A 22,923-nucleotide genomic window follows, 5' to 3' on the forward strand; every position below is an offset into this window, starting at 1 on the left:
AGACGGGATTGGGCATGGGGAATTGAGGTGGGGAGGAGGGCGGAAGTCAGGGGTTTGAGCAGAATGAGCGTGGTGGTCACTGGAGGGACTGTCTTCTGGCTGCCCCTGGGGCCCAGCAGCCCCATTTAGGGGAACTGACTCCACACAGCTCTGTCAGGGGTGGGGGATCCCCATGCAGTCCTGGGGTCTCTGCCCTGCCGTGGAGAGGGAGCCCCGCAGCCTGGGACAGAAGCCAGGCCAGTGATAGTGCCCCTTGATGTAGAAATACGAGAGTTCATTCCTTTGTTCGTGTGGGGTGGGAAACTGCTGTCCCTTGTTTCCCAAGAGTGGACAGGACAGCCCTCCTCCGGCCCCCAACTCCCAGCCTCAGGGCAGTCCACGGTCCAGGCATTCAGCAGCGCGTGTCCTGCACAGCCAGGCTCACGCCCTGGTGTTGCCACTTCTCAGATGCCCGGGAAGCACTTCTGCGGGAGCCCGGCCCATTTCCTGGACCTGTTTCATAATAAACAGATGGGGTAGGTAGGGAGGCCGACCGTGTGCAACTGGGAATGTTGGCGGGACGCCAGGACACAGGCGAAGACGAGACGGTGGGCAGAAGCGCAACAAGGACGGCGTCCGCGGGCAGCCTGGAGGCGGTGGGGGCCCGTAGGCGCTGCGGCACTGGCGGCAGAAGAGGGTGTTGGCTGTTGGGGGGCGGAGGCCCGGCTTCGCCTGAGCCCGGGGACGGGGGAAGAACAGGCTCCTCCGGGATCACCGCGTGGAAGACGGCGCCACGGGGGTTGCGGGGGGGGGGGGGACAGGGCGCCACGGGGGTTGGGGGGGGACCAGACCGCCAGGAGGCTGGTGTCGCCCACCCCGGGGCGTCGCTGCAGTGACGTCAGCGGCAGGTAGACGCGGGCAGGGCGGCGGGTGGCCCGGACTTTGCAGACGGTGCCTGGCAGCGGCGAGCGGAAGCGCGCGAGGGCCGCGAGGACCCGCGACGGCGCGCGGGCCCTGGAGCTGCGCCGCGAGGGGCCGGCAGGGGGCGCTGCGGCGCCGCAGTCGCGGGCGCGCTCGGGGCCGGGCTCCGGGCCCGCGCGCCCTCGCCGCCGGGCGCGCGTGCGCAGTGCCGGCCTCCCGCGGAGACGGCTGGCCGCGGCGAAGCCGGTGCACCGAGGCGGCGCGGAGCGGCGGCCGAACATGTGGCGACCGGTGAGCCCCTTCCCCGGCCGCCGTCGGCCGCCCGTCCGGGACTCTCGGGGCTCCGCGACCCGCTTCCCCGCGCACCACAATGGCGCCTCGTCCGGGCCCCGTCAGAGACCCGGGCGCCCGGGCCCGCGCCCCCGGACCCTCGGGGACCCGGCCCTTCGGACTCCCCGCGGGGCCGAGGCCGGTGCCGCGGCGGAGCCCGCAGGCAGACGCCCCCCGCACCCCCGGGTCCGCGCGGGCCCCGCGGCTTCCGCCCTGGCTTCGGGCTGCGGGCCGTCCCGCCCCCGCGTGTCCGCGGACCCCTCGGGGCGTGGGGCTCGGCGGGACCCGGGCCGGAGGCCTCTGCTGCGCGCGGGGCGCCCCCGCCCCGGCCCGCGCCCTGGCCCGCCGGCTCCGACCCTGGCGCGGGGGGGGGGGGCCCTCCCGTCGGCGGCAGCTCCGCCGCCCGCCCCCCCCCGGGGCCCCGCCCTCTGCCGCCGCGGTTCGGGGCGAAGGGCCGGGGGGGGGGGCCCGCGGCACGTGCACTTGGGGCGTCTGCGGCGCTCGACCCTCCCGGCAAGCCCGGCCGTGCGGGGCCCCCGTGGACCCGGGGCTGGCGGCGAGCGCCCGTCCGCCCGCGGGCCTGGCTCGGGCCGCGATGGGGCGGGCGGCCGCGGGCTCGGCCCGGAGCGGAGCCCGTCACAGCTCGTACCGCGGCTCCGCGCCCCGGATCCCCGGGTGCCCCAGGCCTGCCCCCGGGGCGAGCCTGGGCGTCGGGGCGCGGGGGCGGGGTTGGCCCCGGACTGTCCCCGCGCCCCGCGGGGCTGAGGGTCACGGGCGGCCGCGGCCCTTCCTCCCCGCCCTCCCCGGGCGCGCTTCCCGCTCCCCGAGGACGGGGACGGGTCTGGGCCGGCCCCCCCTGCCCGTGCGGGGTGGGTTGACCCTGAGATTCACCCGCGGGGCTCTCGTCCGCTCTCTGCGGGGTCCTGCTGCGGGGGGCCCAGCCTTTCCGGGCCGCGCATTAAATACACAACCGCTAAGGTTTATACAAAAAACAGGTTTTAAGTGAATTCACAGTGTTGTGCTGGGCCGCACTCACAGCCAGCCTGGGCTGCATGGGGGCCCGGGGCGGACCCCCGTTGACAGCATCGCCCTGAGACTCAGCGGAGGCGTCTCGCGGCTGCGGCCGGCCATCCGTCTCCGCCCGACCGACGGGCAGTGTCCCGCCTAATCTGCCGGCGACAGGGAAGGGAACAGCCCGCCAGCGCCCAGCACGAGGCTGCCTGCTCGTTGTTCCGAGTTAAAGAGCACGTTTATGAGCTTCGTGATAGCGATTGCAGTGTCCCCGTGCCAGCTGGCAGGGGGCCGCGGCGCGGTGGCGTTGTGGGCACAAGGCCTCCCGCTTGCAGTCCTGGCGGGGCTCCTGCAGGGCTGCTCACCTCTGCTGGCCGTGCCCTCCTTGGCCTGCGGCCCACCTGGTGCCCTCCCCTGGGCCCCCGGGATCCGGGCTGCTCTGGGGCAGTCTCAGCGCATCGAGTGTGGGCAGAGCGCGTGCTAGACCCTAGAGGTGCAGACGTGATGGAGGGGGGGCCTGCTCAGGCTGCCGGGGACCCGGAGGCTACGCTGACAGTCACTCCTGTGTGACAAGGACAGTGGAGGAGGGACGCGCCAGGACCCGTGGTTGAAGGCCACTCCCTGCAGGCAGGACAGCAGATCGGAGAACAGGTCTGGGTGGAGCAGAGCCCCCCCCCCCCCCCCCCCCCGGCCCCGAGTCGCAGGAGCCCCAGTGAGGAACCGTTGCTGCAACGTGAGCCAGGGCTCCCGTGAGGTTCCGGGGACCCAGGCCCACTCAGCGCTGTGCTACCTGGTGCTCAGGGGCCTGGGCCTCCAGCCCTCCAGCGTCTGCCCCAGGGGCCCTGCCCCGGCCTGGGGCTTCGCTGTCCGGTGATTCAGACGAGTGTTCTCCCCCGTACAGGGACAGCTCGCTCTGTTTCTGTTTAGTCACTTTACATGCAATGCAGTCCATAGTCGCATAGTCATTCAAACGATCCTGTAGTTACCACCTGGTTGATAATTTATGCTAGAACAGGAAAAAGTTTAAAAATCACTTTATTGGATTGCTTGGGGTGGGATTAAGAAAGCTGTGTGTTTTATTGCATTTTTTCCATTGCCATTTACCCTCCCACCCTCTCCCACCCCTCCCCCTCCCCCAAGAGGGTGTGTTAGTGTCGAGGTGGTGTTGAGGGCTGTCTGTGAGGAGGGGGGCTTGGCAGTTTCTCACCACACCCTCGCCTGTGAGGGGCTCTCCGGGACAGGGCGCTCCACTCCGGCTGCCAGCACCCTCTGCACCGGGGGGTTTCAGGGCGGCCGGTCCAGGACCGGGAAGGGTGCCGCCCGCTGCCGGCTCTGCCCGGAGCCGTGCAGCAAATGCCCTCCCTCCCGCGGGCGCCTGCTCGGGCCCGGCCCGAGTGCTGTGCTGTGCTTCCACCACCGCCCACCTTTCCAGCCTTGCAGGCGGACACTGCCACTCCCATGCAGAGCCGCAAGGTGTCAGGGTGGGCGTCCGCCCGGCCCAGGTGAGCGAGTGAGGCCGCAGACCCGCCCGCCCGTCCCAGAGCCCGGTCTCGCCGGGGTCACCAGGAAGCCCTGGGGGCCACGACCCACTGGCACCGGCCGTAGCCGCGCACGCTTCTCTGGGAATGAGTCCTCTCTGTGCGTCCCTCCCCCAGGGCTGCGGGCTTCTCCAGGAGGGGGGTCCGGCTCCGTTCGCCCCACCCTCCTCGCTGCCGGCAGCCCCCCTCACCCCTGAGCACACGCTGTCCGGCTGCACGGGTCTGTCCCTCAGAAGCCCCGGTCCTGTTCTGGCTCTGGGCCTTCTCAGACACTGTGTCCGCCGCCCACGACCCCCTCCAGTGTCCCCGTGGACGTCCCCTCGCTGCCCGGCCACGGGAGCCCTCCCTCCCTCGCACCTGGGGCTGTTCCCGCAGCCCCGTCTGTGTCTGCACGTGGCCCCTGGCCGCACACGGGGCCCACTGTCAGGCCGGCCCCCGTGGCAGGGCGTGGTGGTGGATGGCACGTGGTCAGGTGAGGGCATGGGGCGGTCTGGATGGGCCTGCGCAGCAGTGTGGGGGGGCCGGGCAGGGTGGACCCCCCCGGGCACTCACTGACACTGGTGCACTCACTGGCCGCCGGGGTGCTCACAGGTCGGTCCCCGGGGCTGCTCTCCCGTGGCGGGGGCGCTGGGGCGCACGGAACGCCTGGCCGCTCTGGCCCTGACTGCGCGTGGCCTTGCTGGCGGAGGCTTAGTCAGCGCCGCCTGCTCTGGGCACAGCAGGTCAGGGGCACTGCCCCTGGACTTCTGCGCGGGCGGCTGTCCTTGAGGCTGTCGTCAGGCCACTCATGGGGAGCGCCAGCCCGTCGGCGCCTCGTCCGGCCCAGAGTCCGGCTCAGGGGGTCCTCGGGGACAGCCCAGTGGCCGCGCCGTGGCCACGGTTTGCCGGGCGCAGGCTCAGGCGCTCTTCTCCCTGGAAACCTCGACTCCGCAGCTCGGGAAGCTGTGGGCGAGGGGCTCTGGCGTGTCACAGATGAAGTGAGTGGGCGACAGGGGGCCTCCCAGGGACCTCGCTCCTCGGCGTCCGTCCCACCGGCGGCCTCTCCGCGCTGCCTCTGGGCTGGGAGGACCGGTCCCCGGGGCACGGCCCGATTCTGGTCTTCGTGATTGTGACGGTCGTGTGGTTCAGCGTTCTTTCTGTTCATCGGTTTAGAGAGAGGAAGGGAGGGAGAGCAATGTCGAGCTGGAGTTCTACTTACTGGTGCATCACTGGCTGCTTCCTGTGTGTGCCCTGACCGCGGCCCCGGAACCTTGGCAAGTGGGGACGACCCTCTGACCGGCTGAGCTGGCCAGCCAGGGCCCGAGTTTAGGCATTCTTCACAGTCCTGTCCGGAGAGCGCCTCCCCGGGCCATGGTCCGGGGGTCTCAGCAGCAGGAGACACGACCGCCCACCAACCCGTGCTGTCGCTCACTTTGCAGTTGCCTCTCTGCCATGTCCGCCGTGCTGTGCTGCAGGGCGGGCCGAGGGGCTGGCCGGTCCCCGCCGCCCGCCTCAGGAGAAGCCTCAGGATCCTGCCTGCCCGAGGGTGAGTCCTCCGCAGCCTCTCCATCTTTGGGGGGCCTGAGGGTGGGCCTTCTCTGAACACCCCCTTCCGCCCAGCCCAAGACAGGCTGCGTCCGGCTCCTGGTGTGGTGGGCTAACCTGGAGCTGGGGTTCAGGGGCAGGTCCCCTGCCACCACATCACTGTGAACAGACGGCAGCCAGAGCCGGGGCTCCCACGGGGGAGGGGGGCCCTGGCAGGGCGCGGGGGCAGGAGGGTCAGAGAGCGCTCTCTGCTGACTGACCACACAGGCGCCCGGACCACCCCACCGTGCATCGTGTCCCTCCAGGTCCTCGAGGCCCCCGCCCCCGTGGAAGAAGGTGCTCTCCGCCACGGCGCTGGGGCTGCCCTTGCTCCTTGGCGTCCGCTACTTCTCGGCAGAGCCGCAGGAGAGGAGGAAGATGCGGCTCACGGTGGACGGCGTCGGGCGCTTTGGCAGGTGGGAGGGCTGGCGCCCCCGCCCTTGTCGTCCCTGCCCCCAGCCCTGGGTGGCCGTGGCGAGGCTGCTCCTCAGGCTCCTCCGACCCCGTCTCCCGTCAGGACGCTGGGAGCTCATCTCTGGGGGCAGCCCTACGGGCCGGGCCGTGCTCCTGCCCTTGGTCAGACCCGGGAGTCCCTGCAGCTGCAGAGCCCTAAGAGCCAGCTCTGGGCCCTGAGTGAAACCTCAGCTGACCCGAACTCGCCTCCCCGCTCCCCCCACCCCCAAGAGGGCCAGGGAAAGGCCTCGTGTGGGGCCGCCTAGGGCGGGTCTGACCCCCTGTGGCTGTGAGTGCCCGCTGCCTCGCAGACCTGGGCCGCTTGAGGCCAGGGCCACTGAGACCTTCAGGCTCTTGGCCACAAGCTTCACTGAGATTTACGCTCAGGCCAGAGGCGCCAGGTGGCTGCCCGCTGCCCGCTCCCGCCTCCCGGGTGAAGCAAGCTTGTGGCTGGTTCACAGCAGAGCTGGGAGTCAGGTCCACTTCTTCTTCTGTGACCACCTCGCCCCCCCACCCGCCCCCCTGGTGCTGTCCCTCTGCCGCTTGGCTCTGCACTGCCTCGTGGCCAGCTGGGGCGCATCTTGCCACCCCTCTGCCGGGGCCAGGCCCCCGTAGTCTGCGCCTTCTCGTCAGCTCGAGGCCTTAACAGCTGCTGGGATGGGCGGGCCTGCTGCAGGCCGGACACACGGCGGGGCCTGGGCATCTGGCAGCGCGGGTGCAGGAGCCCGGGAGGAAGCAGGGTGGGGGGAGTTGGCCCTGAGACGCAGGCGCCCGTCCCCTGGCAGGACAGCTGACGGGGACAAGAGTGGGGGCGTCTGCAGCCGGGCCTGGCCTCTGTGTGTGGTCTCCGGGCCTTCCCCCACTTTCTGGTCACAGCCTTAAACGTCCAGAAAAGTTGCAAGAAGAACAGAACTTTTTGCTCGAAACTTTTGTTGCAAGTGCCTCATCGGCCTGGACTCCCGCTTTCCCCCGTGGGCTGCTCTGTTCGTGCCAGTGCTATTTTGTTGCCGAACTGCTCCGGGGTGGCAAGTCCGCACCGTTTTGACCTAGCTCCTTTTTTTTAAAAAGATTTTATTCTTGTTTTATTTCTAGAGAGAGGGGAAAGGAAGGAGAAAGAGAGGGAGAGAAGCATCAATGTGTGGCTGCCTCCTGCATGGCCCCCACTGGGGACCCAGCCTGCCACCCAGGCCTGTGCCCTGACCGGGAATGGAACTGGCGACCTTTTGGTTTGCTGGTGTAGCTCAGTCCACTGAGCCACACCAGCCAGGGCTCAACTTAGCTTTTATGACCCTTTTTAAGAATTAGCATTTTATTGTAAAACATTTCAAATGTAGGTGGGGATGTGCTTCGGAGAACTGAGATTTTACCACTAACATCTCCAAGTCTTTTGGAGATGTCTCCGTTTTTGAGCATTTTTTTCCCGCACTGCAGAACAGTCCGGGCTCATGTTGCCCCTTCACAGTGCTGGCGTTGGCTGCTGGCCCTCGGGGTGGACACAGGCCGGAGGTCTCAGGGCCGTGATGAGCAGGCCCATGTGCAGCTGCTCGGGCGCTGGGCCCCAGGCCTCCATGGACAGGAGCCCTGTGTGCTGTGGGCGCCCACCTCTGTGTGCACGCGGACGCCTCCCGTCGCCACACAGCCCGCTGTCTCTCTCTCTGTAGCTTATCTTCTCCAGCTGCGAAGCACCTGGCTCCTCTCACCCACAGCCAGGGACGTGCTCCGTGGGCACCCCACCCCTGTGCAGACCATGCCCTGGGTCTGGGGCCGAGTTTCTCAGGAAGGGCCCTGCCCCCCGGTCACGGGGGAGCTCCGAGTGCTCGGCTCGCTCACGCTCGCTTGCTCCCAGACAGCCCTGTCCGCGCCTGTGCCAGCTGCGGTGCTGGTGGCCGGGGCGGGGCGGGGCCTGGTTGGGGCCAGGGCGGGAAGGAGGGGCTCAGCTCCAGACGGCCCCGGGTCCTGCCAGGGCTCCCGCCTTGAGGGACAGGAGCCCCACAACCCTCCTGTGGAGGTCTGAGTGTCAGGAGCCCGGGCTCCAGGCCTGGGTCCCCCTTCCTGTCCGACCCAGTGCTGCCTGTCCGGAGCCTGAGGCGTGGTGAGCGTCTGTGAGAAGCCGCCGACAACAGACAGGGCCTGGGCCTCCGGTGTCGTGCTGGGCTGTCCCGCTGGCAGGAGCTCTGGGGGTCCCCATCCGGGAGCTGACTCCCCGGGGGCCCCTGTTCACGGCCGGCCTGGGAGAGGCGGCCCAGGAGTGCAGAGGGGGCGGGCCGGGGAGTGCGGGTGCACCCGCGGGGGGATGGCGACAGTGGCCCCCTGGCCGGCAGCCGCAGCGGGCCGGGTCGCGGTGGGCTTCCTCTGTGGCAGGAGCTTCCGCCGGAGCGGAAAGACCGCGTGCATCCGGTTGCTCGGGCCTGAGGCCCCCCAGCCCTCACCCTTCCCTTCGGTCTTGGGCACCTGGCAACGGTGTTCGGGGGCCGAGGTTGGCAAGGACGCCGGCGCCTCTTCTGCAGACCAGCAGCCGACACTGAGGCAGTTCAGAGAGCGAGGAGGCAGGGCTGCGCGTCCTCTGTCCTCCCTGGTACACCGAGAGGCCGGCGGGGCCGGGGCCCGCGGTGCTGAGGGAGCCTGTGCCGGCAGGTCCGTGAGGATCGGCCTGCAGATCTCCGTGGACTACTGGTGGTGCACGAACGTCGTCCTGCGAGGGGTGGAAGAGGTCTGTCCGTGTGTCCCTGCTGGTGGCGGGCCCGCCTGTGCCGTGGGGCGGGTGTTGGGTGGACTGAGATGCCCGCCTGTCCCCATCCCCCCCCCATGCCTGTGGTCAGAACAGCCCGAGGTACTTGGAGGTGATGTCTGCGTGTCATCAGCGGGCGGCGGACGCCCTGGTGGCCGGGGCCATCAGCAACGGGGGCCTGTACGTGAAGCTGGGCCAGGGGCTGTGCTCCTTCAACCACCTGCTGCCCCCAGAGTACATCAGGACGCTGCGCGTGCTGGAGGACAGGGCCCTCACGCGCGGCTTCCGGGAGGTGAGCCCCGCCCCTGGGGTGAGCCCCGCCCCCCTGGGGGTGCAGCGCTGGGAGGCGGCGCTCGGCCGCGGCCTCCACGCTGCTGCAAGACCCCGCTCTGGCCAGGTGGACGAGCTGTTTCTCGAGGACTTCCAGGCCCCGCCCCAGGAGCTCTTCCGGGAGTTTGACTACCAGCCCATCGCCGCCGCCAGCCTGGCCCAGGTGCACCGCGCCCGGCTGCACGATGGCACTGCCGTGGCCGTGAAGGTACGAGGCGCCCGCCCCGGGTGGGGGGCGGGGCAGCGGGCTCGGGGGGGCGGGAGTGGGCTAGGTGGCGGCAGCAGCCCGTGCCCCCCGCCCTTGCAGGTGCAGTACATCGACCTGCGGGACCGCTTCGAGGGGGACATCCACACCCTGGAGCTCCTGCTGCGGCTCGTGGAGCTCATGCACCCCAGCTTCGGCTTCAGCTGGGTCCTCCAGGTGCCGCCGCCCGCGGGCCGGCCGGGGGCGGCTCCTGCCTGGTCCGCGCCATGCGGCGCCCGACCCTGACCCCCGGCTGCCCGTGTGGCCCTCAGGACCTGAAGGGGACGCTGGCCCAGGAGCTGGACTTCGAGAACGAGGGGCGGAACGCCGAGCGCTGCGCGCGCGACCTGCAGCACTTCCCCTACGTGGTGGTCCCGCGCGTGCACTGGGATACCTCCAGCAAGGTGGGCGGGCCTCCCCCCCGCCTAGCGGGACTGGGGGCTGCGCGGGCCTGCGCGCTCAGCCTCCCGCTCTCTCCCAGCGCGTTCTCACCGCCGAGTTCTGCGAGGGCTGCAAGGTCAACGACGTGGAGGCCATCAAGGCCATGGGACTGGCCGTGCGGGATGTGAGTGCCGTTCGCGCAGGGCGTGGGGCGAGGGAGGGGCGCGCCCGTGCGTGCGCCCGGTGGGGACCTGGCTGCTGTGTGACGGCGCGGCCCTGTCCTCGCCCCAGATAGCAGAGAAGCTCATCCAGGCTTTTGCGGAGCAGATCTTCTACACGGGCTTCATCCACTCCGACCCCCACCCCGGCAACGGTAGGGAGGGCCCCGGGGGCGGGGCGTGGGGCTGGGGCTGGGGCCAGGGCGGCACCAGTGAGCCCGCGTGCCCTGCCCCTAGTTCTGGTGCGGAAAGGCCCGGACGGGAAGGCACAGCTGGTGCTGCTGGACCACGGGCTCTACCAGTTCCTGGACGAGAAGTGAGTGAGGTGGGGGGAGGCTGGGCCTGGCCTCTCCTGTCCGGGCCTCGGCCTCGGCTCACTCTGGGCCCCGCAGGGACCGCTCGGCCCTGTGCCAGCTGTGGCGGGCCATCATCCTGAGGGACGACGCCTCGATGAAGATGCACGCGGCCGCGCTGGGGGTGGAAGGTGAGTCTGGGGGTGCGCGCGGGAGGGGGGGGGGGCAGGCGGCCGCGCGCACGGCCGGCTCAGCCGCGCCGCAGACTACTTCCTGTTCTCGGAGGTGCTCATGCAGCGGCCGGTGCGCCTGCGGCAGCTGTGGCGCTCCCACCTGCTGAGCCGCGAGGAGGCGGCCTACATGCAGGCCATGGCGCGGGAGCACTTCGAGGACATCATGGCCGTGCTCAAGGCGCTGCCGCGGTCCATGCTGCTCGTGCTGCGCAACATCAACACCGTCCGCGCCATCAACACCACCCTCGGCGCCCCGGTGGACCGCTACTTCCTCATGGCCAAGAGGTGGGTGCCGGCGGGGGGCCCGGGTGGGGGCGTTGGGGAGTCTGGGCTGACTCTGTCTCCCGCAGCGCGGTCAGGGGCTGGAGCCGCCTGCTGGGCACAGCGCAGCCGAGCGTCTACGGCGCCAGCCTCCTGCGCCACCTCAGGGTCGTCTGGGAGACGTTCAAGTTTGAGGTGGCCCTGAGGTGAGTGGGCAGTTGGAACCCACCGGGTGTGGGGGGGCCGGTGCCTGCTCCCCACTGACCTCCCCCCTCCACCTCCTTGCCCAGGCTGGAGACCCTGTCCATGCGGCTCACCGTCCTCCTGGTCCGAGCACTGGTGTACCTGGGCCTCATGCCCCAGACCGAGGGGCTGTACGAGTACCTGGAGACCTAGGCCCCAGCAGCAAGACCGGTGCTGGCCAGGGCTGGAGGCACTGGACGGGGGAGATACCTGGGGCTCTGACCACAGGTGGGGCCGGGGGCCCTGCAATGACCACACACACGTCTCAAACCCAACAAGTCTCTTTTCTGTGTTTTGTACAAAAAGGGGGTGGGGCTGTGTCCGGGGGTCTAGAAGTGGGCAGTGACACGGTCTGTCTCCAACAGGTCGTCCAGGATCTGTGGGGAGAGGGGCGGGTGAGGGTGCTGAGGGCCGCAGTGGGGGCAGGGTGAGGCGCGGGCCGGGCGGGCCACTCACAATGTCCGGCGTGGTGCCGATCTTCTTGGCCAGCTCGCTGCGCTCCATGGTGCTGAGGTACAGGTAGCGGTTGAGCAGCTCTCCGTCCAGGATGTTGCGCACAGCGTTCTGCAGCGTCCGCCGGTCCACATGCAGCATCCTGGGGAGGCGTTAGGTGGTGGGGAGCGGCGGCAGACCTGGCAGGGGGTGGCGGGGAGGGAGGGAGGAAGGGCGGGCGGGCTCACCGGAAGGCACGGGGGTTGAGGCCGGCGTGGTGGGGCAGCATGGTGGTCAGTGCGTTCTGCAGCATCAGCAGCCGCCGGTAGGTCTTCTCCTGCATGGGCAGCAGGAGCCCAATGCCACCGTCCAGTGTGGCTGTGGGGACACAGTGTGACCACAGTGTGACCCCAGCACCCCCGCCCCGGCCCCGTGCCCCCCGCCCGCCCGGCGCTCACCGAACCACGTGATGTGCTTATTCTCCCACACGACCGACTTCTTGCTGGGGCCCTCGGCGGCCCCCCGGCACGGCGTCCGCCAGAAGGTGTTCACGTGGGCACCCACGTGGAAGTCGGCCCGGCGCAGCAGGCGCATGCCACCGAAGCTCTCTTTGGCTGGGCGGAGGGACCTTGGGTCAGGGCCCGCCCCTGCCCCTGCCCCACCCCCACCCCAGCCCCGGGGAGGGCGTGCTCACCCTCTGGCAGGTACATGTACACCATCAGGTTGCGGTCCCGGTCCGACACTGCAAGCAGAGCCCAGAGTCAGCCGGGCCCTCGCCACAGATCCGGGGGGGACCCTGGCCCCAGACCCTGCACTCACCCAGGAAGCCCAGCTGAGCGTTGTCCACCATGAAGTCCACGCTGTACACTTCCAGCGGCTTGGCATCCTGGGAATGGCGGGAAGGGGTCGTCAGGGCCCGCCCAGGGCCAGGGACGCCCCTCCCCCCCCGGCACTGGGTGCCCTCCCCCTCCCCCCGGGTACCCTGGACACGAGGCTCAGCGTCTTGCTGTCCTCCTGGTAGCGCAGCAGCGAGATGCTCTTCATGACGTCCGCAGCCAGGATGAAGTTCTTGACGCTGATCATCTGGTGGATGTAGAGCTGAGTGTCGATGAAGGCCATGCCCGTCAGCTCGCTGGCCCGCAGGCTCCACAGGAAGATCTGGGGGCGGGAGGGAGGGCTGGTCGCCAGCGGCTCGGGCGGGGGCAGGGGGACGGGGACAGGCGGGGCAGAGACACACCTTCTGGCCGATGGCGGACACCAGGTGGCCGTTGCAGTGGCACAAGGCGGTCACAGGCCCCTTCTGCTCCTTCTCGTACAGGACCTTGAACTTGTTCTTGGTCAGGGGCTGGCCAGGCTCGGGCACCACCTCGATCACATCCATGATCAGGATCTGCACGCAGGGCAGGCGGCCGTGACCCGAGGGCACCGCCAAGGGGCTCCGGGGGGCCTGCCCCAGCCCCCGGCCCTTACCCGCCCGCGGCACGTGACCTCCTCGCCCTGCATGAGGCAGGTCCCGGCGGCCACGTAGCCCTTGAGGCCCGACACGGTCTCCTCGCTGCGCAGCGACACTGTCTTCATGCAAGTCACGTGCTCCCACTCCTCCAGCTCAATCCTGCAGGAGCTGGGTCAGGACGCAGACCCGGCCGCCACCCGCCCGCCCGCCGCCCGCCCGGCCCAGCCTTGCCTGGCATTGGGGATGGCCTCCCAGCTGACCGGGGAGATGAGCTGGATGGAGAAGGCCTCCTGCTGGGGGTGGATGTACCGGTCGTCTGCGGAGACAGGGTGCTGGTCAGGGAGGGGCGGCCCCCGGGCAGGCCCAGCCCGGGCGTCCCCTACCTCGCTCGATGGTCTCAAACTCCTTCTCCTCGCCCGTCATGCGTGGGATGCGGGTGCAGGGTGTGTTGGTGCTGGTGGCCACAGCGTACACCTGGGGGGGCGGAGGGTGTCACACACCAGAGACCAGGCTCAGCAGGTCCCTGGCCTTGAAGGGGGCTCAGACCTTGGACTCCACGTGGTAGGCCACGTAGTGGGCCGTACAGCGCAGCGGGATCTTCCTGACGGGCCACGGGGCGTCGTAGGACAAGTAGGCAGGCAGGACACTGATCCTCAGCTCGCCCTGGGGGGAATGGGGGGGTCGGTGAGACCGGGTACCCGCTCAAAGCAGCACAGGTGACTGCAGGCCTGGGGGTCCCTGGGGTCAGCCCTTGGCCCTGCTGGAGCCGCCTGCCCCTCCCCTCCTCTCTGGCTCGTCCAGGCTGGGGTGCTGGCCACGGCTGTGGTTGGGGCAGGGCAAGGGAGCCCCTGCCAGGGCCCTAGGCCACCGCCCCCCCCTCCAGTCCTGGGTGCATCAGCACCATCGTCCCTGGGCCCTCGGAGTGGCCCTGGGGTCACTGCCACCATCTGCCTGACACACATGAGGAAAGCGAGGTGGGAAAGGGGGGCACGTCAGCCAGAGCCACAGCTCCTAAGGGGCAGAGCTGGGGTCCCAGCTCACAGAGCCGTGACACTGACTGTACCCCGGCCACCCGGGCAGGTCCCCTCGGCCTCCGTCCCCCCAACCCTTCCCAGCATTAACCCCCACACTTCACCTCCTCGGCCCCGGCCCCACCACCTCTGGGTGCCCCACCCCAGTCTCCAAGGGCCTCGTCCCAGGCCCCAACACTCGCTCCTGCCCTGGGTGCTCCGGCCGGGCACCTACCTGTCTGTTGAAGTACAGGAAGCCCCGGGGGCAGTTGACGTTGTGGAACGGGGCGAAGGAGTCGATGGGCCCGTCGATGCCCATGGGGTGCAGCCGCAGGGCCCCGCGGCCGGTCACCAGCAGCCAGTGGGGCGAGGGGCCGCAGACGAACACCTGGGGGGCAGCGCCATGAGGGGCCGCGGGACCGGGGCGCCCACCGCACCAGCCCGGCTCCCGCAGGGCCGCCCGCCTACCCCCGAGTAGCCGTAAACGTCCTCGAAGTAGCGGAACCGCGCCACACGCCCCCGGGCCCCGGCCCCCTCCTCGGCGCCGCCGCCCTCCGCCTTCTTCTTGGACGGCTTCGGCCTCTTCTCTCGGAAGTTGATGTTGTGGGGGACCTGGGGTGGGCGGGGCGGCCGTGAGGACCGGCCCCCTGCCCCCGCCCCACCCTGCCCCCGGCCGCCGCCGCACCTTCTTGAAGCGAACTTTCAGGTTCCCCTGGCCGAGCTGCGAGTCGTGGGCGAAGGCCTCGTAGACGAGCAGCTCCTGGTCCACGTGCACCTGAGGACACACGGCGCCGGGCGTCCGGCCGTCAGGAGGCCCGGGCAGGAGGGCATGGGGCTGGGGCGGGGGGGGCAGGGGCGCGCCGGCCTGTGCTCACCAGCAGGTAGGGCCTGCTCTGGCGACTCCCCAGGGCCACCAGCAGCACCTCCTTGACGAGGGGCAGCTCCCCCTGGCGCGTGGCCTCCTCCTTGCGGGCCTCGCCCTGCGTGGTGGGCTGGCCGAAGGAGCTGTCCACCAGGACCCGCTGCCCCACGGGGAAGTTCTTCACCAGGAACACCAGCCGCCAGTCGGGGAGCTGGTAGATCTGTGGAGGGAGCGGCGGTGGGCGCAGGAAGGCGTGGGGGCCGGGCTGGGCGGGGGCCGGGCAGCTGTGACGGCACAGGGTGCCACCCACCTCCATGGTGCCGTTCTCCCGCACCAGCAGGCACCAGTGGGTGGGCTCGGCCCGGAAGGGGGCGGGGTCCCGGTCGGCCGGGGGCTGGCTGCTCCTGCGGGCCTCCTCCTTGCTGGGGCTGAGGAGGGAGCCCGAGTCCCCGTACAGCATCTCCTCCTCGTCGTCCACCGTGGGGCTGCGGGGCACGCGCGTCACGGGCAGCACACCGCAGGGCCCCCAGCCCCCGCCCCCGGCCCGGCCCCCCACGCACCTGGTCTCCGAGCCCTGGCCCTCCGCCTCTGAGCCGCTGCGGCCCCCTAGCTCATCACGGGCCCCGCCCAGGCGGCTCTCGGTGGTGAACATGCCGCTGACGTCTCGGTACACGCACATGGCGATCACCTTGGATTGCTGTGGGGAGAGGCGGGCTGGGTGCTGCGGAGGGGTGGGGGCAGCGGTGCGGGGACGGTGCGCTCGGGGGGCGGGGGGGCCTACGTGATGCAGCGGCGGCTTGTGCAGCGCCAGGCGGTGGTGGCGGCCCCCGTAGGAGTCGCTCTTGAGCAGGAACATGGCGACCTGGCCCTCGGCACTCATGATGACCACGCAGGGGTCGGCCACGGCGCACTGCACGATGGGGGAGCCCAGGTCCACGGGGATGAAGTGCAGCTGGTTCACTGCAGGCACAGGGCGGTCAGCACATGCCGCCCCGGCCCCACCAGCCCGCCCACCCGCCCACTCTGCCCACCTCCTTCCAGCAGGCGGATGCCCAGTGGTGACACTTGGACGATGTAGCGATTGTCCCCGATGTTGCCAGCAAAGACCGTGGGGCCCTGAGTGGCAAAGCCACTGGTGTCCAGCTCCATGATCTCCTGCCCGGTCTGCAGGATCTGCGGTGGGAGACCGTGGTGAGGCGCCCCACACCAGTGGGACCCCGACCCCCCGGAGGGTCCCGCCCGCCAGCAGACTCCCCCCCGCCAGCCGCCCCTCACCATGGTGGAGTCCTCCCGGCTCAGAATCAGGAACCCGTGTCTCCGCCCGTCCTCCTCCGCTTCAGGGGCGCTGGGCTCCTGCTCCGCACCCTCACTCTTGGGGGTCTCCTCCTGTGACACGAGGGCAGAAAGAGCACAAATCCCAGCACCCAGCCGGGGGTGCTCAGACGGCGGGCTGGCCCCACAGCCGAGCCAGGGTGAGCTCTCAACGCAGCCCCCGGGGCCCGCGCAGCAGGCCCCCCTGAAGCCCCCCGGCCTCACGAGGACGAGCACCGGGTCACCGCCCCTCGGGGCCTCCTTGAGGCACTGAGTGCGCGTACCTGCTCCTTGCGCACTGGGGCAACCACCGTCCACATGTCGTAGCAGCCAGGGAGTTCGAAGGTCGTCACCACCTGGGGCCGGATGCTCTTCTGGAAGGACGACAGAGCATGTCTCTCCACCCAGGCCCCCGGGGGACACCGCCCCAGCCCCCACCCACGCACCTGCAGCACGGACAGGGCCCCGTTCTTGCCGTAGCCAGAGCACATCACGATCTCCAGGTCCGGCTCGGGGCTGTTCTGAAACTGCGGGGCCGAGGTGAGGAGGGGCCCCCTGCAAACGGCCCCTCCACCCGGCAAACCGCCCCCGCCCGCCTCCCCAGCCCAGGCACCTCTTCGGACAGGAAGGCGGGCTCGCCCATGGCCGCGTTGGCACAGGGTCCGATGTTGAGGATGCTGTCACACACCTGAGGGCACAGCAGTGGTCAGGTGGTGGGGGGGCCTGCCAGGGCGGGGCCCCTCTGTGCACAACCTCACCTCGAAGGAGTAGGTGGCCAGCTGTGTGCCCGACTGGGCCTCGCTGCCGTACACCTCGATCTCGTCCACCTCGTCCTGCGGCACCGACTGGCCCCCTGAGGCACAAGGGAGCCCTTCTGAGCCACCGGGGTCCCCTGGCCCCGCGCCTCCATCCCACCCCCACCCAGCCCCTGGCCCTCACCTGACCAGCCCACTGTGGAGTCCACTCGCTTCTTCTTGGATGAAGGCTCCTCCTGGGAGGCAGGAGACAGTGAGCAGCCCTGGGCATACCCCGCACAGGGCGGTGTCCCCCAGAGTCAAGGCCGCACGCAGCCCAAGAAGGCTATGCATGCGGTCCAACACAAAACCGTAAATTTACTTAAAACATTGAGATTTTGGGTGATGACACATCGCAATGTATTTACCGTGTGGCCAGGAGACGCCCGAGGGCCGGACACCCTGCACTAGGCAGTCCTGGGCACCCACCTTGTCAGCAGCCTCGCGGGCAGCGCTGGCGGGGGCCTCCTGCAGCTTCTCCGTGTACTTGAGAAGGAGGGAGTTGCCCAGGCGAGAGCCCAGGAACAGGTACCCGGGCTCCATGGTGACCATCTGCGGGAGGGAGGGAAGGAGGGAGGTGGGTGGTGATGGGGCCCGTGCCCTGGCCCAGGCCCACCCCCCAGCCCCCCAGCCCCGACTCACGCTGCTGGTGAGCACGCTGGCGGCAGCCTTGTCGAAGTGGAAGGAGCGGACACTGCGCATGCCGTCGGTGATGAGGGTCAGCACGTAGCTGCGGGAGGGAGGGCACTGAGCTGGGCGCAGGGCTCGAGGGGCAGGGGCTGGGGGTGACACCCCCGAGGGGCACAGGGCTCACCGGGGGAGACTCACATCTCTCCGCCCTTGAGGGAGATGACCATCTTGTCGTAGGAGATGAAGGCCGCCTGGGCACAGTCGAGGGTGATCCTCACGCCCTCCTGGGTGCCTGTTCGGTGGGGGCGTCAGGCGGGCCCAGCAGCGCCCCCACCCCGGCCCCAAACCCACCCTGAGCCCCGCCCCACCACACTCACGCAGGGGGAAGGCAGTGGTGCCCGAGGTGAGGCTGTTGAGGGCCACACCGTACGGGGGGACGCTCTGGTTGAGGTACAGCAGCGAGTTCACAGCAAAGATCACCACCCCACCTGCAGGAGGACGTGCCGGTCGGCGGGGCCGGGGTGCTCCATGCCACCCCCACCCCCACCGCCACCCCCACTGCCCTCACCTATGGGCTTGGGCACAGCGAGGGCCTGGGTGCAGTCGAAGGGCAGGCTGGTGAGGGACCAGATGACGGGGTGGACCTTCTGCGTGATGTTCAGCGAAATGGCCACGATGGAGCATGTGTCCTGCCGCACAGCCACCCGCCTGGGGCCACGGCAGGTGGGTCAGCCGGGGGTCCCCGCCCCCGTGCCGCGCCCCCCTCCCCCCCCCCGAAGAGGCCCACAGCAGGGGCCTCACCCGGGCCAGGTCTGGTTGGGCTCAAACAGGATGAGCAGGGTGGGCTCGTAGTAGCCATGCAGGAACTGCAGGTCGACGATGTTGAGGAGCTTCTCGTCCAGGGCCCGCACGTCGATGATGTAGCTGGGCAGGAAGCTGGACCTCTGCCTGGGAGAGCGGGGGCTTCAGCGGGCGGGAGGCGGAGGCTGTGGGGTTCAGGCACCACCCACCCCGCCCCCGCACTCACCCCTCGCCCATGAGCCCCTCGTGCTCCTCGGCCAGGCTCTCCCTGCGGAAGGGCAGCACCACCAGCCGCGTGCCGTAGATGAGCATGGCGGCGCAGCGCCCGTCGGGGTCCACGCGCACCCGCGGCGTGTGCACGTTCTGCACGAAGCCGTCCTGGGGGTGCAGGGCCGTCGGGCTGACCACGGGCAGGCGGGAAACCCCGAGGGAGGGGAGCAGCGGGGCAAGGGCTGGGGTGGGAGGGGAAGGGCGGGCAGGAGGGGGCAGGGGTGCGGCCGGGCCCTACCCGGAGCTCCGGCTCCTCGAAGTAGTGCAGGGACAGCGTCTTCAGGTCGTGGGTGCCCGGGTCGTACTCCACCACCGACAGCTGGAGACAGCAGGTCAGACCGCAGCCCACCCGCCGCAGCCCTGCCCAGCGGGCCGCCCCCGCCCGCCACTGTGCCCAGGACCTCCCGCCAGGCCCACCGCCCACCTTGGCGTCCTTGAAGCTCAGCAGCAGGGCGTCCCGCTTGGCGCCTGCCAGCTGCACGCTGGCCATGGACATGACGTTGCCGAAGAAGGAGAAGGAGGCCACCAGTTCCAGCTTCTCCCGGTGCTCCCTGTGGGCCTTCCCCTCTGGGGCAGAGGCGGTGGGTACAGGTCGGGCTCCCTGGCCCCAGCCGCCTCGCCCCCAGGCACGTGGCCGGGACAACCACCCGTGTGCTCACCTGTGCTCCTGTCATTCTTGATCGGTGCCTGGGGGGGGGGGGGCAGGGAAGAGACATGCTGCTGTGCTGCCATGGGCGGCCCCACCTTATGGGGGGACAAGGGGAAGAGACCACCCAGGGCCAGCCCTGCTGCCAGCAGCTCTGACCCAACTCTCAGGGTAGTGGGGACACGGGGCCAGGCACTCCTGGAGGCAGCCACGCACGCCCCAGCCCCACTCGCACAACACCACGCTCAGCCTGGGCCCCAGCCCGGTCGCAGGCTTCTCCTGAGGAGCCCGCCCCACGCGGGGGCCTGCAGGGGCAGAGGCGGGGCAGCAGCTCTCTGCACGCCCAAGCTGCCTGGCTTTGCCCCCACAGACATGAAACGCGGGACCCCGGAACAAAGGGTGAGGGCGTGCGCAGGGCTGCAGCGCCACAGGGTTCTGTCCTTCGGGGAGAAAGCCCTGGTTGGAGGCAAACTGTTGCCGCCTAACGTGACTGATAAGAAAAACAACACGGAACACGGACCTGAGAGCCACTAGCGGAAATAAGTGAAATAAAAATACCTGGCTAACCCGAAAGAAAGCCAAGAAGGAGGAAGCAGGAAGAAATAAAGGAACGTGCAGAAAGACACAGAGTAAGACCGTCGCTCAGACCTGGTTTTGCAGGAAAGCGTACCCCATGTAGACAAAAACTCCAATCAGAGGACAAAAGCCACCAGAGTGATAAACAACCATTTGCTATGGAGTCACTTTAAACATCAGGACACAGGCTTTAAAAGGGCGTCCCCCGTAACGGCGTGAGATAAAGCAGGCCGGGGCAGCCACATTACTACTGGACAAAGTGGATCTTAAGGTAAAAAGTATTTGAGATAAAAAAGTCAACTCAAAAGTAAAATAATATGTATGTTTTAAAACTAAAACTAATATCCTAAGTTTGTCTTAAATGTACCTAGTGACGCACCTTTAAAATAAAGATTCTTAAAAATCCTGTCAGGCAGGTGCATCACCTTGTTTATGTTTAAAATTACCTTGGGCCCTGGCTGGTGTGGCTCAGTGGATTGAGCGCCGGCCTGCAAACCAGAAGTTTGCAGGTTTGATTCCCAGTCAGGGCACATGCCTGGGTTGCAGGCTGGGTCCCCAGTAGGGGGCGCATGAGAGACAACCACACACTGATGTTTCTTTCCATCTCTTCCTCCCTCCCTTCCCCTCTCTCTAGAAATAAATAAAATCTTTTTTAAAAACCCACACACTTTAAAAATAAAATTACTTTGGATGTACTTAATTTTTTACTCTTTCATGTAAATTTGAGAATTGGATTACTAAATCTAGAGAGAAACCTTACTGCAACAAATTTATTGTTGTTTGAGAAAAAGAACAATAAATTTATTAATTAACCTGGGAACGGCTGGAATCTCTGCAATGAGACTTCCTGTTTGTAACCCTGATGTGTTTTCTATTTACTGGGGTCTCTTATTAATTTCAATAAAGTGCTACATGGGTTTGCCTCCCAAAGGTCAAGGGGCCTGCCTTGTGGATGGCTGTCACATTACATCTGCCCCTGACAGGGCACCTGCCCGCCTCCCACGCAGCTTCTCCATCCTCTGCCCAGCCTCAGAGCAGAGGCCAGGCGTCCCGCAGTCCAGGCTGTGCCCCATCCCAGCTCCCGACCCACCCACAGACGTGCACGACCAGGACAGGCTGTTTCGGGTCCATGACTGACTAGTGACCCCTCTCACCCACTCCAGACCCCTGTCCAGCTCTCCCTCTGCATCTCTTCCCACCCCACACTTTACTCTCCAATGTGAGAGGTGGCAAACTTTTTGGAAAGGGCCAGACAGCAGGTAACTGACGTAGCAGTCACATCTAGTCTGTTGAGGATTCTTCTTTGGAATTTTTTCACAACTCTGTAGGGTGTACAAAGCGTCCTTAGGGCTCTGTGGGCTGTGCCCACTAACCGTTGATGGAAAGAAACACCAACGTGTGGTTGTCTCTCATGCGCCCCCTACTGGGGACCCTGCTCTCGAGGCTCATTCCCTTCTTGCACAAACCTGCTGCTGTCTGCTCACCTCCGAAAAGAACCTTTTCCTGCCAGTTACTGCTCCATCCCTTCCTTCCCTGTGTACAAATCTCCTTCAGGGACCTGTGTGTGCTCACGGGACCGACTCTCCCCTTCCACTCTACATCCCAGTCCAGTTTTCCACGCCCTCAGCTGCTCCAGCTTCCACACAGGGCGTTCCTACTGCCTGGGGCATCCTCCACTCACACGCTGAGCCCTACGACGAGCTCACTTCACTTCGCTAAAACTGCGGCCAACAGTCTGTCCCCATCCTAAATCCAGCCCGTTCCCTTTGCCGCAATGTTCTCCCCGACAATTTCCTGGTCAGCCCGCTGGAAATACATAGCCTCCTTCCTAACCTGTTTCCGCCGTTGCACAGGCTGCAATCTACAAGTGTGCTTACAGGCGTGTCTTTACTTGGAGGAGTTCCCCTAGCCCGTCTGTTTCAGGTTTTGTACCCCTACTGCCTAGCCCACAGCAAGTGTTCATGTCCTCTAATCAGTCAGATGCACGAGGGCAGGGCTCCGGTCCACAGCAGCGCCGGGGGGGGGGGGGGGGCGGTGCAGAGTCACGCTCCGGCGCTGCAGACCAGCGGGCTTCTGGTGCTGCACCTGGGCACCCGCTTCCGCGAGCGGTGGGAGGTGGAGCGGCGGGAGCCGGCGGGGCTTGGGCCTACCTCGGCGTCGCGGTTCAGGCGGTACACGTACAGCTGCGAGGTCCCGGCCACCACGAGGTTGCGCTCGCTGTTGTTGAAGAAGTTGCAGTACATAGAGAACTCGAGCCCGGTGGGCGGGTGCGCCTGCTTGTACACGGCGTACATGGCGCCGAGCCCGGGCTGCGCGGGGCCAAAGCCGACAAAGTGAGCGAGTCGCCGATGACGGCTGCCCACCTGGCAGTTGGAGCCGGCGCGCGGGGGACCCGGACAGCGGTGAACACGGTCCGGCGGGGAACACGGCCCGGCGCCGCCCGGAAGCTGAGCGTGAAGGTTCCGGGCTCGTGCGTCTGCGCAGTGGCGCCTCGGTGGAGACGCTGGGCGGGGTGTGCGACAGCGTCCCCTGGTGGCCGCGGGTAGTCAGGAGGCCTTGCGGCTCCGCCGCCCGCTCCGCGTCTAGAGCTCCGAGATCCCGAGCTCGCCCGAATTCCCGGCTCCCACTGAGGCGGAGCGCGGCAGGGATGCGAACCTCAGGGCTGGCTGGGTCCCCTGCCTGACCCAGAGTGGGGTCAGCGTGCAGCCTCTCCCCGCAGGAAGAGGCGAGTCTCCTTTCCCAAGGCCTGGTGCGAGATGCCGTGCCAGACGCTCGGCCCCTGAGTGAGCCAGGGGAGCCTCGGACTCGCGGAGCCGGGGAGGCAGGCCCGGCCCGGCCCGGCCCAGCAAGCGCCCCGGTGTGAAGGAGGCCCGACCAGCCCTGGGCTGGGAAAGCTTCCCGGATACATCCCCTGCCCCGTCTCTGCTCTGTGCTCCCTCCCCAGAGCCACCCACCACCGCTACCATCAAAGCCTGGGGCCGAGGGCGCTCAGCCCCTGGCCCCTGGGGACACGTGTTTGCCAGTCTACACGCCCACACCCTCCTACGAACCCCTCTCCCTAGCGCGGCGATTTTCTCCTGGTCTTGCTCGCTCCCCAGGCCTGGCACGGTTGCCCACCTCCAGGATCCTGGAACCAGGACTTCACGCAGCTAAGACTTCTCCAATGCTGGGGAGTCACCCCAGATACACAGGGACAGGCCTGGGCCTTAGAAACAGAATCATAAGAAATAAAACAAGCAGGCCTGGCTGTTGTGGCTCAGTGGACTGAGCCCTGGCTTGCAAGATCAAAGGTTGCCAGTTCAGTTTCCAGGCAGGGCACATGCCTGGGTTTCAGGCCAGCTCCCCAGTTGGGGGCCCACAAGAGGCAACAAATTGACGTTTCTCGCACTCATCAATGTTTCTCTCTGTGTCT

At 67.9% G+C, this 22,923-nt stretch overlaps 2 protein-coding genes across 4 annotated transcripts; one reads left to right on the forward strand and one right to left on the reverse strand.

Moving 5' to 3' along the window:
- Positions 1 to 921: 921 nt before the first annotated feature.
- ADCK5 (aarF domain containing kinase 5) lies at positions 922 to 11,001 on the forward strand. 2 transcript variants are annotated; one of them, XM_028533727.2, is made up of 15 exons: positions 922 to 1,191; positions 5,198 to 5,304; positions 5,609 to 5,758; positions 8,430 to 8,505; positions 8,615 to 8,815; positions 8,921 to 9,061; positions 9,161 to 9,274; positions 9,370 to 9,501; positions 9,579 to 9,662; positions 9,770 to 9,851; positions 9,934 to 10,012; positions 10,089 to 10,180; positions 10,255 to 10,507; positions 10,573 to 10,689; positions 10,774 to 11,001. In XM_028533727.2, the coding sequence occupies exons 1-15, from the start codon at positions 1,180 to 1,182 to the stop codon at positions 10,877 to 10,879; spliced, it is 1,746 nt and encodes a 581-aa protein (XP_028389528.1). In that variant the 5' UTR covers positions 922 to 1,179; the 3' UTR covers positions 10,880 to 11,001. The 2 variants fall into 2 exon arrangements, with proteins under 2 accessions (XP_028389528.1, XP_035887505.1); XM_036031612.1 differs by having other exon boundaries at positions 9,774 to 10,012.
- On the reverse strand, positions 10,992 to 21,946 carry CPSF1 (cleavage and polyadenylation specific factor 1). Of its 2 annotated transcripts, none has more exons than XM_028533704.2 (37): positions 21,662 to 21,946; positions 18,949 to 18,976; positions 18,714 to 18,856; positions 18,528 to 18,608; positions 18,246 to 18,397; positions 18,020 to 18,166; positions 17,787 to 17,926; positions 17,596 to 17,706; positions 17,417 to 17,510; positions 17,231 to 17,318; positions 17,018 to 17,140; positions 16,734 to 16,785; positions 16,553 to 16,647; positions 16,408 to 16,482; positions 16,241 to 16,321; positions 16,079 to 16,168; positions 15,759 to 15,869; positions 15,515 to 15,656; positions 15,265 to 15,443; positions 15,044 to 15,180; positions 14,794 to 14,968; positions 14,497 to 14,703; positions 14,307 to 14,396; positions 14,090 to 14,233; positions 13,857 to 14,009; positions 13,158 to 13,274; positions 12,995 to 13,085; positions 12,843 to 12,927; positions 12,629 to 12,770; positions 12,396 to 12,548; positions 12,140 to 12,316; positions 11,978 to 12,044; positions 11,853 to 11,900; positions 11,617 to 11,772; positions 11,407 to 11,536; positions 11,183 to 11,321; positions 10,992 to 11,103 (listed from the first exon to the last, which is right to left on the reverse strand). In XM_028533704.2, exons 1-37 carry the CDS (start codon positions 21,803 to 21,805, stop codon positions 11,056 to 11,058), a joined length of 4,335 nt encoding a protein of 1,444 aa, XP_028389505.1. In that variant the 5' UTR covers positions 21,806 to 21,946; the 3' UTR covers positions 10,992 to 11,055. The 2 variants fall into 2 exon arrangements, with proteins under 2 accessions (XP_028389505.1, XP_035887475.1); XM_036031582.1 differs by having other exon boundaries at positions 18,714 to 18,771; positions 21,662 to 21,773.
- Positions 21,947 to 22,923: the final 977 nt, after the last annotated feature.

The sequence above is a fragment of the Phyllostomus discolor genome, chromosome 7 (genome assembly GCF_004126475.2).
Source record: "Phyllostomus discolor isolate MPI-MPIP mPhyDis1 chromosome 7, mPhyDis1.pri.v3, whole genome shotgun sequence".
Taxonomy (NCBI): domain Eukaryota; kingdom Metazoa; phylum Chordata; class Mammalia; order Chiroptera; family Phyllostomidae; genus Phyllostomus; species Phyllostomus discolor.